At 28.4% G+C, this 16,076-nt stretch overlaps 1 protein-coding gene across 1 annotated transcript; it reads right to left on the bottom strand.

Moving 5' to 3' along the window:
• Positions 1–6,362: 6,362 nt before the first annotated feature.
• Positions 6,363–8,575, bottom strand: LOC113873047. Its single transcript, XM_027511007.1, has 5 exons — positions 8,357–8,575; positions 7,289–7,403; positions 7,108–7,197; positions 6,777–6,875; positions 6,363–6,687 (listed from the first exon to the last, which is right to left on the bottom strand). Exons 1-5 carry the CDS (start codon positions 8,422–8,424, stop codon positions 6,586–6,588), a joined length of 474 nt encoding a protein of 157 aa, XP_027366808.1. The 5' UTR covers positions 8,425–8,575; the 3' UTR covers positions 6,363–6,585.
• Between the last annotated feature and the right edge of the window lie 7,501 nt (positions 8,576–16,076).

Genomic DNA, 16,076 nt, shown 5'->3' with positions numbered 1-16,076 from the left:
AACAAGTGTATCAGTATCAATGTTAGGATATTGTATGCATAAAGTTTGATAAGTTACGTCAGGTGCAGCCAGTTCCTTTAATATTTTTTCATTATTAGCCATTTGGTTCAATTCATAATCTAAAGAATGTGGTGATGAGTAGATAGATGAAGGAGATGAAGGTTCTTCAAAATGTTTAGAATTATGCCTATGTGTTCTAATATTACTATGAAATGTCTTATCAATCTCTGGATCAAGTGGATACAAGTCTCCAGGATTTGATCTATTCATGCACTAGGAACTAACTATGAGAAATGAGAAGAAGTAAGCTAAATGAAGTAGCAAGAATGCAAAAAAGTGTAGATAGCAATTATGCAAAAAAATAATGTCTAAGTGTAGTAAAATAAAGCAATAATACTAAGTAACAAGAAATAGAAAGAAACTACAAATGATTGTAAAGAAAAAACGTAGCACATAGTTAACAAATTTTGCAAAATTATGTAGCAAAATAGAGCAAAATGCAGAAAATTTAGAGGTACATAATAGTAAAATTAAAAACATAGAAACTAACAACAAAAGTTGCAGAAAAACAGCAGAATTTATGTATTAGATGCAGAACTACTCTTTCTATTAGGAAGCTATATCAATGCTAATATATTCATAATACAAAAAATTTAAAAATAGAACACTAAAATATAGTGCTTAACAAATTCAATGCAAAATTAACACCAAAGTCCCTGGCAACGGCACCAATTTGATGATCGCTCAGATTGCATAAAGATTTATCGCAAATCCTCATCAAAGTATGCAAAAATTTTGTGTAGTCTAGGATGCAAGCCTAGGTTGTCTCCGATAACTTTGGTTGAAAATGTGCATTAAACATGTTACAAACATTCACTATGAAAGCAAGTAAAAAAGGGGTTTGTTTAATTTCTATATTCAATGTAGAGAGCAATTAATGAAATTGTAAAAGTCAATCAATAAGATGTAGCAATCCTTAGTTCATTCACATGACTCTATCCCTATTCCTCTCACCATTTAACACTCTTCCTCTTCCTTTGAATTAGGTTAATTCAACAAGCGAGAATCAACCTTAAAATCCTATACGAATTTAAGCAAATTCAATGGACTCTAACCCCTTTTTCCCAAGATTATGCAACCTTAGAAATTAACTCAGAATTAAGCAAACCAAGTTAAGAATCTCATTAAAACGAATTAGGGTTAATTAAGCAATGTCCCCCTCATTCAACCATTAATTCAATTCAAAGGATTAGGAAAAAAAATTCATGAAAGAAAAGAAATTGTATTAACATTCATTATCTAGGAATTCAAGAATTCAAGTGAACTCACTAAGGATTACAAAAGATTTAGCCCACCATGAGGATAAGTCTCACAAATACAAGATGAAAACAAAGAGAATTTAATAACATGAATGTAAAAATCAAAGGAAAATAAAGAGAAAATGTGAATCAAACCCTAGGTTGGGTCCTTAGCTGTCATCCAAGGCTGACCTAAGCTCTACAAGTGTTCCCAAAATGGCAAAAATCTAAGAGTGTAAATCTCTCTCTAACCCTAATTTCCAAAAATCCATTGATAATGAAGTGGTCATCGTCGATAGTAGCTACTATGAAAACGATAGTAGCTACACGCAGCCTCCTGGTCCTGTCATTCTTCTCTGGAGTTGTCACTATGGCAAGTGATAATGGCTACGCGTAGTGCTATATCAGTTTGGCCCTTGCTGTAGTTGTCACTATGGGGTCTGAACGTAGCTAGGCCTATTGCAATATGGAGTTTCTGTAGTGTCCAGTATCACTTCTGAAAGTTATCACTTTTAATTCAAATTTTCTCAAAGGCTAAAAATACATGGAATAAGTCTAGAAATTCTTGTACAATTATTCAAATGATCAAAATTGCAAATTATATCTATGTAAATCAATGTAAATTATCCAAAAATTAAGAAACCTATGATAATTGACCTAAATTGAATTTTCATCTTATTTGCACTTTCTAAGTTTGCTTTTTCTATTAAAGAACACTAAAAAAACTAGTAAAAATTCAATAAAATATGTATTCATCATTATCTATCAAAATATGAGAAATTAAAATGTAGTACTAGGTTATCTTAACCTTGGTCGTCCTCTTAGAAGTTATTGGTTGATCAAACATATGATGTGCATTATATTTAAAAAACAGGGGTGTTTGACTATGGTTTAAATTCTTTAATCATTCAAAGTAGAAATTTGAAATTAGAAAAATCAATTAGCAAATTAGGTTAATTCTTTTCATCCATAATTGGTTCAATTATTAGTCATTCAAAAATTAAATCCTGATTCCCTCATAGACTTAAATTAATTAGAACAAGTGTCAATTAACTCTTTATTTTATGTAAGATTAAGCAATTTACATGAATTCTAATATTTGGTTCTTGGAATTAAGTAAACCTAGAACCTAATTCATAATTAAGCAAACTGAATCATGACTCTTTTGTTAAGAAGAGAACATGGACTGAATTAAGCAAATAGTTCTTGTTCAAATCCAAACTCAACATTCAAGAAATTAGGGAAAATAAAATCTGTGCAAGAGAAAATTTGTATTAGAATTTATCCCAAACTTCAAGAACCATTGTGAACTATACTAGGAATTAATCCTCAAAATTTAACCTTTCATAAAGATAGAATCCAAAAATACAAAGCAATCAATGTTCAAAAATCAGAAAAACATAGTAAAAAAGGGAAGAGAAATGAAGACCCTAAGTTTGAGTTCTTAAGAACTGCCCCAGAACTCTTACCCTAATCCTCTAAAAATTTACAAAAAATGGTAAAATGGTCCCTCTTATCTAGTTGAGATCTATTTATAGTAACTTTAACACCTTCCTAGCATTGTCACTATAAGTGATGAAAGTGACAATGTAAAGAGCTTCCTGTAGTGCTTCAGGGCTGGAATAGTCACTTTAGGCAGTGATAGTAGCCACACACAGTGTGCATTATCACTATGAGCGGTGAATGTAGCCACGTCCAGCCTTAATTAGCAATATAAGCCTGCACGTTATCACTATGAGTGGTGAAAGTAATAACGCACGTCTTGTTCTCTGAAAGTGTTTATGGAACATTTACTATGGATGTTGATAGTGCCCATGCACAACCAATTTGTGGAATGCCTTTTGGAATACTTACTATGGACACTGATAGTATCAATGCACAACTGAGTTCTCCTTAAAAGGCTCTAGAGTAATTACTTTGTGAGGGAAAAGTGATCATTTTCATCAAGTTCTCCCTCTAATAGCTTAACTTTCATGGATCATTACACAAAATTCTCTACATATTTATTTTAATCAATATATTTATAAAAGAGAATTATAAAAACTATATAATTTAAACTATTTTAAAGAAGCTAAATTTAATTATAGAATTGACATTTTTATGATATTCACACTTTCTAACTTCATTTTTATTAACAAAATATAAATTCATCAATACTCTCTCTAAATTTCATGTCCAAGAATATTTCTACAGAAAAAAAAAAATTAAATCATCAAATCATTGATTCTATTTGCTTCATGTTTCTTTCTTCTTATCTAAGAAAAACAATAGATGAAACTGATCTTATTGGCCTTTTATGTCATCAATCAACCTCCTTCGTCATTGGTTATGCATGTTTTGTTATTCTTCAATCTCATGAATATACTATGTTTGAGCCATATACGTCTCTATTGCTCGAGTTATGGACTAAACATCAACGTTATTGGTTGCTAGGATCTTATCTCTCAACGCATTCAAATCTCTCGTCATGTTATTTTTCTAGGATGAGGCTATGTTTCACTCTTTCTCCCACTTCAAATCCATTCCTTCCACCTTTACTCTCTTGTTTATTAATCATGTTCTTGATCCTTTTCCAAATAATTTTGCCTTTGATGTAGCTTTTCATAAAATAATTTATATGCAGATCTGAAAAGTGAGTTTTCCAAAGTTATAACCCATTCCGATGCCTGTAACCCACTTATTGATCTTGTGGATGACACTTCCATTCACTTCTCATGGGCAAGACATCTCTAACATATCTTTATCATTATTATTGGTTTTTCACTATGCTTCATATCTCTTCTGGTGACCCCAACTAGCAACAAACTAAGAAGAAATACAGGCTTTGAAGACTTTTAAGGACTTGGATTTGGTTGAACTTCCTCTTAGCAAGATTTTTGTTGGGTAAAAGTGGGTATACAAAATTAAAACTCGTTCGGAAAGAACATATGATAGTTACAAGGCTTGACTATTGGCTAAACAATTTACACAAAAATATAGCATTTATTATACAGAAAACTTAGCATTTATAACTCGTCTCACCTCTATTCACACACTTCTAGCTATTAATTACAATTGCAAATAGCATCTTAATCAAATGGATGTCAAAAATAACTTTCTCAATAGTTATTTTGACAAATGGTTATTGTTTCCGTTTGGTTTATGTGGAAATTCATCTTATACTCCACTAAGTTCAATACTAAGTAAAAATTATAACAATAGATATGACAACTGCTCACTTTTCTTGCATCTAAAGAATTTACTGGCAGAATATAAGCGACCGCACTTTCAATTCCAGTGTGTTATGAAATTTGCATTGAACTCCACTAGATTCGACACTATATATGAGAAATGTTAATAACACATTTTTTAATAAATTTTTTTTAACCCAATTTATTATTATTTCTTAAAAATTTATTAAATTAAGAGTATTAATTTGAGAGTGAGGTCCAGCTCATTTAGTAGTCTCAATATGAATTTTAATGAATACTAAAAAGTATATTGATAGTGTTTTTTTATTATTATTCTTTAATGTAAGACGAGTATTAACTAATATTTTAAAACTATTGTTTAAAAAATTAAAAGTGGTTTTTTTTTCTTCTAGAAGTACTATTAATGCACTTCTCTTCATAATTTTTAATTCAGTCTAATGTAATTTTTAGTACCGATTTTTTACTTTCTATTCGTTAGGGCACATGTTTGTAAATATATTTTTTCCAATATGTATTTAAAATCAATACAATTAAAAATGTATGAATAATAAAATTTTATTAAAAATTATAATATTTAATATTATTAATATATTAAATTATAATATTTAATGTATTTAAACTGAATCTATACCATCACCTATTTTAGTTAAAATGCTGCAGGGTTTTGGATACTCGAGTAATTTCATTTTTGTTTTGGTCAAGTTGTAATTTCATATTTTTAATTGATTTGTATTGCATCTTTAGTAGGCCCTTGAGCATGGTGAATCCACGTGATCAATAAACTATTGTACCTAATTGTTAGCATAAATTGCGAATTTATGTCAAGCCGTTTCATTTCTGAAGCTTGAGTCCTTTTGGGTCCATTGCAACGCACTACATGTTTGTGTTGACTTTGGTGAGGAAACTCTTTCTTGCCTCAAAAAATAATTTTTTAAAGAATAATCATTGTATAATTTAAAAATAAATTATTTTTTCTTCTAATTTTATTCAATAAATAATTATTATCTGAAAACTTATTCTTTTATTTTTTTCCTACATTTATTACATAAATAAATTTAAAATAAGTATAATAAAAAATTATAATACTTTTAATAAAAATAAAATAATTAAATAAATTTTTCGTTTTTTTCGCCACAACATGGATTATTTTTTAAAACCAAATAAATTATTATATTACTATTATTCAACTAATTTTTTTTTGGAGGTAGGTGGCATCATGCGACAAATCTATGTGGCTCTATTAATAGGAGTGTTGGGTGACTCATCTATGCTATGATCACCACCTGTCTCCATCAAAATTACACTGAAAGTCCTGATCCAACGTCACTTTACATGCGATTTGACATTTCAAAATCCCTCACTAAATTCAGTTCAAATCAATATTTGGATGGCTAAAATAAGTTATTAATCTTTAAAAGTATAATATTTAATTTTAGTAAAAAATATAAAACACGTGGGATTGAGGTGGTGCACACTCGGTACTTTTGGTGAAAGTAACAATGTTTCTTGATCGTTCAATGGCTTCAGGGGAGATTATGTGAGTAATAGAATATCCATACTTGTGTGTGTCATGGAACTTTTCCCTTTGTCGTTTAGCATCCCTAGTCTAACCACGGTCCAATATTTGACTCCAAATCAATTCCATAATCTAATTACTTATTGAAGTCTATTTATAATTTAGTTCTCATAAATTTAAATTTATATCAATCTAAATCTTGATTTCCTGATACGAGTACTCCAAAATCAATTTTCTACATGGTATTTTGTCTTTGACATCATGCTAGAATCATACTGAATTATACTAAAATCAAACAAATTGAAGTGGATAAAACATTGAGTTGATTAGCATGGAGGTTTCACCCTGTGACCAAGTAAATCTATTTCTTTCCAAGTCTTGGTCATCAAATGTGACCATAACTCAGCTTAATTTCTTTGTCCGCAAGTACAATAGAGAATAGTAAGAGAAAGGGGAAGCATATCAATAATCAAATTATAATGCATCTGACAAATAAACAAAATAATCTTAATAGGTCTAAGTAACTACTCCAAACTCAGCATTTTGGCAAACACACTAAAACATCTTTTGCTGTATTTTTCTAAGTTGTCTTGGCTTTTGGGGTCTTCTTCCTGAGTTGTCTCCTGGGAATTGAGTTCTTCATTCCAATAAAGAATAGCAATGCTCCAAAAAGTGCTGTGTTCTGCCATATAAAGTAACCATAATATATATTAAGTTCTCACACAAATGAAACCATCAAATAGAAATCAAGTATAAGAAGTTTGCACAAACCAGCATGAATTCATTCAGCAACAGATTATATTTAGGCTTGCCGGGTCTATAGTTATAGAAATCGTATAGAAGTGGAGTAGTAAGAGCCAGATGTAGCAGCTACAAAAGAGAAAAAAATTTAAATATGGATTTATAACTCTTTGAAACAACAAAAATGACCAGAGATCTAACAATAAGCTTGAGAATAAGAACAGGAACTTCTTCACATTACAAACTAAATGCGTGTTTGGTAACACATTCAGTATAGAATCCAATCCGCATTCATGCTATAAACAGGAATCCAATGTCTGTAATGTGGTTCCAAACACGCCATAGGAGACCAAGCCCTTACCAGTAGAAAAGACCCAAGTGTGCTGCCAAACACAAACAAAATCCCTCCAACTCCCTTTAGAAATATGATAGTACCAATGAATTGCCGGGCCTGTATTTAGTATCTCAATGAGAAAGGAAGCTACAAGTAAAAAAGAAGTTCTTCAGCTTTTTGGATGGAGAAAGAGAAAAACTGGCCTTACATCAATATCTGGAAGTCCTACCCCCAATTTAGAGGACAAATTTTTCTTCACAACAATGAGCTTGGGAATCAACTCCTTTGAAACAGGTCCTCCATTGGCATCAAATTCATTAAACCTTGCAATAAAAATGTTATATCAATACCAAAGTACAAAAACTGCTCTAATAGAATCATTTCACTATAACAGCTTCATACATAAGCAATTCTGTCACACAAAATAGTACATCAGCTAACCAAAAGCATTACATTGTAGAGGATTTGTAATTTATATATAAGAAATTCTATATACAAAGCATTACATCAGCAAACCAAAATTACTTAAGGTGCCAAGTACTTGATAGGTAATTTTTTTAAAAAACAAGGTATGACATGCAGGTCAAACATTTTAATGAATCATAACCTGATGATGCACCAGAAATGAGGTTTTGGTTTCTAAAGGAAACAATGATACTGGTAACTGAATGTTCATTTTAGCTCAGCTTCAGAGTAAACGGAATTCATTTGGTTCTCACTACTTGATTTATTCATAACCTAAACCAAATGTTTATTGAATATCGACACATAAAATTGGCTCCACAAATAGATCTATCAGTTTGTTGTGTGTGCCTTATTTGATACCAAAGTCTGAGTACTTACAACAAATTTTCAAAACCCTCGATGAATCGAACAAAGTAACTTTAAAGGAAAAGCATTAAAACCATATTATATATGTGCAATTCAAGATTTCAGACACTTAAAATTCAACATGATATGATACTAAAAGACAATTAAAATCTACAATCATCATATCATATACATTCTAGAACATGACTAATCCTACTCATGAGCAAAATCCAATAAATCATCTATGGCTTCCATATAATGTTTTGTTGGATTAAACTCATCAGCAGATGCATTAAACAATTTATTGAAAGCTGTATCCAAACAAGAAAAATCCAATTTTTACATCGAATCCGTGAAACCAAAGCGAGAGAATGAAAACCCAGATCAGAAAATGGAAAACAAAGTGGAAAGTGAGGTGCTTTGTATGAATCTGAAAGAAGTTGATAGATCGAAATAGAGGACTTACATCTGCCATGCGGAGAGGATGAAGAGAGAAGCAAAGAGAACACGACCCAGAAAGGAGAAGAACCCCATTTTTCTCGCTTTGGCAGACGAAAAGAGGGAAGCTCGCAGAGAGAATAACGGGGGAGACCCAGAGAGAGAAAGAGAGAGAAAAGCAAGGAACGCGAAGTGTAATTTAATATTGATTTTAGAGAGTGTGTGACCAGAGCAAGGTGGTCAGTTTGGTTAAGCTAAATTTGAAATGGGATTATGAAAATAAGATTTGGAATTGGAATATTTAAAGTAAGTTGAGGATGTCACGCAAATGATGTTAAAGAGGTAAGCAAAATCTTATGCTTCCCCACTTTCATTTCAATTTACTATTCTACATGCCACCTACCTCCACCTTGCCTTCCACTCTCTCTCTCTCACACACACACATCCTCTTTCGTAATAACGAATTAAACATGAAAAGTGAAAGTTAAGTTTAATCAAATATATATTTTGAAGACTTTTATTCTGAAATTAACAATTAAAAAGTTTTATTAGATAAATCATATTCATAAAATTTAAATTGATTTAAAGTTATTTAATATTCTATTCATATATTTATATATACTTTTAAAATATATAACAATAAATTTTTAAATTTTTTATATTATTAAATAGATTTTATGGTCAATTATGGTATATTCTTATTTAATACAAATTATGTGTTTCTTTTCAACATGACTATTTCATGTTAGTTAATAACATAAGGATCAAATTATATAAACTAGCATTGAGACTCTGCATTACACTTGAATTAATATTTAATGTATGACTTTGTCTGTACGTTATTTTACGGGACAAATAAGTTTTTAAAATGAATTAATGAAATTTTATTTATAAAATATTAATATATATTTAATATAATATTTTAATCTTATTAATCTACTTAAGATAGCATTGTGTATCTCGTAAAATAATTTAAATTTCAAAGAACATGAAGAGGTAAAAAAAAATGGGCATCCACTTGTAGTAATTCATAACAATATATTTTTTTTCATTAATTTTTATCCTCATCGTTACCTTTACTATTTTTATTTTTAGTAAATCATTTTAATCGGGTTAAAATAGTAAATTTATATCCATCTCTTAAGTTCAAACGGAAAAAGTAAAAAAATCTAGTCACATTTCCCTACACTTTTTTACCAAACTTATTTATTATTTTGGATTGAAATATGAATATATATTAATTTTCTTTATCATTTTAACCATTGCTAGGATTAGTCTTCATAAAATTTACCAACAGTGATTATATTTGATCCCTGCTTCCGAGATTTTCCAATAAAGCACAGGAGCTTGAAATACGATTGAATTGTAAAATATGTTTCATGTGAATATGACGATTAAAAATGATCAATTATTAAATAAAAAGATACATGCTTTAATTTTGAATAAAGAAAGAAATGACATTAGTTGATTATATATATAATTTGATTCTGAATAAAATTTGCATTATAGTCATCATGAATTGAGTTTACTTGTGTGTGATTTTTCTATATTGTGTTTTGGAATCTTGGTTAAGATTAAGAACAAGGATTCAAAATCAGGCTGCGATGAAAAGGGAGAGTAACATGTCTTAACATGGATTGCAACAGCATGGTGAACATGTTTTTCAAAATAATATCTATTAGAACAAAGTTTATTAAAAAAATTAATTTTTTAAAACAATATTATGATATTTAAAAGTAAAAATGAGTTTGAAAGTTATTTATGTGTACAAAAGTATTGATATTTTACAACATTTATTTGAATAACAGTTTTTTTTTTTTTGCTAATTGAATATTAGTTGTTTTGAATTGATGCTGTAAATTTATTATAATTTTAAAAATTTATTTAATTGCAAAACAATATTTTTTACTTTTCTTTCAACTAAATAATAAAAATATTTATTAAAAATTATTTATATTTAATGAGTTCGGTCCCAGCTCCTAACATCTCTAGGTGTAATGAAAAATTCATAGTCATATAATTTTATATAAAAATTATGAAATTAATTTATTAATTTGAAATTTATAAGATTTAAAAAAAATTATTTTGAGATTATTTTTGTTTTCTTAAAAATAAAATTATATCTTTTAGGATACAAATCTGGTGATACATGTTACTCTACAATAAATAATACATAAGATAAATGAAGATTACATATTCATATTATAAATTATTGCAAAAGAGTATATTAATTGAATATATAGTTTAATCCAAAATTTGATATTAAAGAAATTTAAGACATTCTATCTTATACATAAAATTTTTGTAACTTATTTTATAATTGAATGTAATATAAATCACATATCGGTATTGCAACATATTATATGATAAAATAAAAAATAAATTTAAGTAATTAGATATTTAGTTATTTAATTTATTAAAGCTAGAAATATGATTTACTTTATTATAAATATAAAATTAATTTTATTTAATAAAAGAAAAAATTTAAAGAAAAAATTATATTTAGATTACTTAGTAAAAATAATTATTTAATTAAAAAAATTATAATATAATTTAACATAACATTGATGCACAAAGATATTTTTACAATTTATAATATATAAAGATAGAAATACTACACATTAACGTTACAAATTATTATAGTTAATTTAATTAATAAATTAATTGCTTAATTATTTATTAATTGGAAAAAAAATATTAAAAAAAGACATTTAGATTGATAAAAAATAATTGTCTAATTAATTTAAGCTAAATTATAAAATTAAATTGAATATATTTGAAAGAGTGTAGTTTAAAAGGTAAATTATTTAATTGATTTAAAATAAAACATTATTTAACTTAAAAAATTTATATCGCATGTGACCAATAATAACATAAATACACAATAGATTCAATGATTTTCAACATATTGTATAGACACTGTTAGCATTATAGATCGTTATGATGATGAAGTGAATTAATTTTAATTTAATTAATAAATAAATTATATTGGATAGTAAAATATAAAAATATTTAAAATAATATATTTTAATTCATTAATAAAATGAAATACAAAAATATATACTTTAATTGATTAATAAAATATATAATTAAGTAAAAATAAATCTTGATTCACTTTTAAAATGATTTTTATATTATAAATAAAAAAGAAAAATAGACTAAAAAAATGTAGTCCTTCCTTTAATGATTTATTAATTGGAAAGAAAAATATTAAAAAAAAGGACATTTAGATTGATTAATAAAATAATTGTCTAATTAATTTAAACTAAACTATAAATTTTTGCATTTTAATAAGAATTTTTTTAACTTAATTAATAAATTAATTATTTAATAATTAAATTGAATATATTTAAAAGAGTGTAGTTTAAAAGGTGAATTATTTAATTGATTTAAAATAAAACATTATTTAACTTAAAAAATTTATATCGCATGTTGACCAATGGTAACATAAATACATAATAGATTTAATGTTTTACAACATATAAAAGTATAGACACTGTATGTTAGCATTATAGATCATTTTGCTGATGAAGTGAATTAATGTTATTTTAATCAATAAATAAATTAGATTGGATAGTAAAATATAAAAATATTTAAAATAATATATTTTAATTCATTAATAAAATAAAATAAATATATATATACTTTAATTGATTAATAAAATATATAATTAAGTAGAAATAAATCTTGATGCACTTTTAAAATAATTTTTTATATTATAAATAAAAAGAAAAATGGACTAAAAAAATGCAGTCCTTCTTTTTTTTTATTTTTATTGTTAGACTATAATAATGTTAGTCAAAGATTTGAGACATCTTATTTTTGTTTAGACCAAATTCTGTTTTTTTTTTTTTTTGGTACTAGACAGCATAAACAATAGGCTAACATTTTTTTTGTTTGATTATGATTCTTTCTCCTTTATTTCTGGATTTGGATTTTCTAAGCCCAATTTTTTTTTCAAATTTTTATTTCAAGACTTCTTGACTCAACCTTTTTAAAAAATTATTAAATAACTAAATTAAATAAAATAGGAAATAAACAACTCTATGTTTCTCCACCCCTAAAACACATATTGGGGATTTAAAAAAAAAGGTTCTTTAAATTCTTTGGAGGTGAAGAAGAAAGAAGGGCAATAATACGTTGGTTGGCGAATAAGAGAAAGAGAGAAATGAGGATTCTTTTTTAGGGAAGTAGATAAATGAGAGGTAATGATGGTGAGGGGAAATGAGAGGGTTGAAATTGTAAGATTTTCTCAATGTCATGGTTTGAAGGTTTTGAACATAATACAATCAACGATATGGAGGGGAATGTGTCAAGCCTGTGTTATGTATATGCTTATTTACTTTTAAACTTGATGTTGTAATCATTTAACTACAGTGTCTTTGTACTTTAAATGTGATGTTATATGTTAATTATGGTATGAAATGACTTAAATCATATGTGTATAAGCTGTATAGTTGCTAAGTAAAAAGTTGGTACATGTTGTGTGAGTTTTGAATAGTTGGTTGATGTCAAACTGCAGGATATCTTGTTGTAACGAGAATGGGTCGTCCAAAACAAAGTTTGCTGAAGCTCTCTCGCTACAATGTCTTTCTCCCTTGATTTCTCTTCTCAAGGGTCTTTATTTCATGGTAATAAGGAGATTTGAGGACCTTGAGCTTTATTCTCTCTTTAGAACTCACGAAAGCTTTAATCTAAGGAATCTTGTTCTAGATAAAGGAGTTTACTTGAGTTGGCCTTGTTCATTCACTAGATGTTAAAATATTTATATGTATAATTTCGCTCACTACTCCAAAAATGAGCTTTTGGAGCGCAAACTTGGATAGCGGTTAGTAAAAATCACCTTGTATAAGACACTAAGAGAATGGTTAGCGCTCAATTGCTTTTCAATCTAACCTTATAAGAGCAATTCATGTGGAACTGCTCTCTAATGTACCCTTTTGAGAGCGATTCTAAACGAACCGCTTTCTAATATATACTTATAAGAGCGGTTCATTTGGAATCGCTTTCTAAGTTAACTTGGAGAGTGGTTGTTAGATAACCGCTCTCAGAAGATGTATATTTTAGAGAGCGGTTGACACATAGAACCACTCTAAGAAGTGTAGTCTTAACCGCTCTCTAAAGTTGATTTTCAAAATCAACCTTAACCCTCAAATCTGGTCATCCCTGTCCTTGTGCCCACTTTATATCTCCAAAATTTTATGTGTTCGATGTGTTCTCAGAGGTATTTACACCACAGAAAAAGCACCATTAACATTGTATAGGCACTTCAAAGGTATTTTCTTCATCATTTATGTGTTTTCTCGCTATATATGGACATTTGCACTCCAAATTTCTCTCTATTGACTGGCACACACCTTTTTTTTTTACGCTAAATGGTTACAGAAAGTCCCCTCCTCCATCCTTGGTTTCAGGTGAACTGTGACCAAATTAGTGCCACAACATTATTTCCAGGTTAGTGAGATTGTATTTGTATTTTTGAAAATTGCTACCTTACAGAAAGCATGAATTTTTTTTTTATTTAGTAAAAGTTTAATTCAAAATATGAAACTTTAGGTTAGTTAACCTATGATATTGTTGGTTTGGTTTAGGGTTTAGGGATTTCTAAACATACTAGGACATTGATTTTCTGTAATGTAGGCCACTAATTTGAATATGCATTTTATTGATATGGAAATTGATGTTCTGAAACTAATTAAAACTTTAGAATATTTATTTTTTGTATTTTATGTTTTTCCAATATAAATATTGTGTTGCCTTATGGAATGTTCTGAATGCATGATTATTGTTGATATTATGTTGTTAGAAATTGTGCTTTGAAATCTAAAATTGATTGAAACTTTAGTTTTCCGTTTGAGATTCAAAATTATGATTGAATAAATCATTATTTTCAATATTAAATTAACTAAGTTGGACACTTTGTGAACAAAGTTATTCATTCAGTGGTTAGCAAATACTTCTGATAATGTTGTATTTAATACTTAACAAAAGTTTGGTTTAGAGTATTTTTCGTTGTCTCGGTGCATGCTTGATTGAGGTAAATAATCTCATTTTCAAGTTGTATACTAAGAGACTAATGCGAAATGCTACCAAAATTTTGTCAAGTATAAAATATAACATTTAAGCATCAATTGTTAATTAAGGTATGAAAAACTTTGTTTTCAAAATGGGATAAGGCCATGCCATGTGAGACTTAATAAGATATTCACATTTGTAATTATCGTAACTGTAGTTAAAGCAAATATGTATCGAAGTTGGATGGTAGTTGATCGTTTAACTGAAGAATATGAAGATGAAGTGAATGAGTTTATTAGATTTGCGATTAAGCATGCAACTGATGTCAACCTTATTACATGACCTTGTTGGTTTTGTTTGAATATGATGCAAGTAAATGCAGAGGAATTGAAAGAACATCTAATGTGCAATGAGATTGATGAAAAATATACTTATTGGACAAAGCATGGTGAGATACAAGGTGGAAGTACATCATATCACATGGAATCAAGTTTCTATTACTTAGAGACATTAAGAACAGATGAAAGTGATAATGTTGAAGACGTTCCCAATGTTGTTGAAATAGATCTTAGAGATTGTCCAAAGTTGTTTGAGAGGCTAAAAGATGATGCGGAAACACCATTGTACAATGGATGCAGAAAGTTCACAATTTATGTGTTAAAACTTTATAACTTGAAAGTCTCGAATGGATTGACTGATAAAAGCTTCACAGAGTTGCTAAACTTTATTAAATGTGATGCTACCAGAGGATAATGTGCTACGTACGAGAATGTATGATGCTAAACAAGTACTTGCTTCCATTGGATTGACCTATGAAAAGATACATACTTGTCTTAATGACTGCATTTTGTTTCGAAATGAGTATGCATCACTAAGTCAATGTCCAAAGTGTAATGAGTCACGATACTTAAAGAAAGAATCTACACTTGGGAAGGTCGAGTGTTATTTTATGATAATTCCCATATTAAGGAACCTATTTCACACTACAAAAAATGCAAAACAGATGACTTGACATTCTGAAGGTAGAATTAGAGATGAGAAGTTTAGGAATCTAGCAAATTCTCCTAAGTGGAAAAAATTTGATGATGAATATGAAGACTTTGTAGCAGAAATAAGGAATATACGTTTCGCTTTGGCAACCGATGGAATGAATCCCATGGCATGCAAAGTATCACCCATAGTACATGGCTTGTAATTTTATTAATATATAACTTACCTTTATGGCTTTGTATAAAGCAGAAATATATGATGCTTTCTTTGTTAATCTCTAGTCCTAAACAACCTGAAAATGACATTGATATCTACATGTCTCCTCTAATTGAAGATTTGAAGTTGTTATGGGAAATTGGCATTAAAGTATATAATAGGTTTAGAGATGAATCTTTCACGCTTAAGGCAATGTTGTGCGGTACAATTAATGATTTTCTTGCTTATGGAAATCTTTCTTGTTATAGCTTAAAAGGTCAATATGTATGTCCAATATATTTTGAAAATACAGATTCTATCATACTTGAACACTGTCACAAGAATTTTTTCATGGAGCATTGTAGGTGGTTGCCACGAAGTTATCCTTTTAAAAAAATGAAAAAAAGCCTTTAATGGAAGTTGTGAAGAACGATGATGTCCGTATTTGAAAAAAAGAGAATAAATCGTTGAAGAGGTTAGAGACATCAGAACAACTTTTGGGAAACCATTTGCCAAAGAAATTTCAACTAGAGGTTGGAAGAAAAGGT

This window comes from Abrus precatorius, unplaced genomic scaffold (assembly GCF_003935025.1).
Source record: "Abrus precatorius isolate BTA unplaced genomic scaffold, Abrus_2018 Scaffold7, whole genome shotgun sequence".
Taxonomy (NCBI): Eukaryota; Viridiplantae; Streptophyta; class Magnoliopsida; order Fabales; family Fabaceae; genus Abrus; species Abrus precatorius.
The sequence above is the reverse complement of the archived record's forward strand: the minus strand, read 5'-3'. Positions and strand labels throughout refer to the sequence as shown.

Excerpts from the sequence above, each read along its gene's own strand:
- LOC113873047 (XM_027511007.1), bottom strand. The coding sequence starts at position 8,424 with ATGGGGTTCTTCTCCTTTCTGGGTCGTGTTCTCTTTGCTTCTCTCTTC. Across the intron at positions 7,404-8,356 it reads ATCCTCTCCGCATGGCAGAT|GTTTAATGAATTTGATGCCA; the intron begins GTAAGTCCTCTA and ends TTTTATTGCAAG. Across the intron at positions 6,876-7,107 it reads CACTTGGGTCTTTTCTACTG|CTGCTACATCTGGCTCTTAC; the intron begins GTAAGGGCTTGG and ends TCTCTTTTGTAG.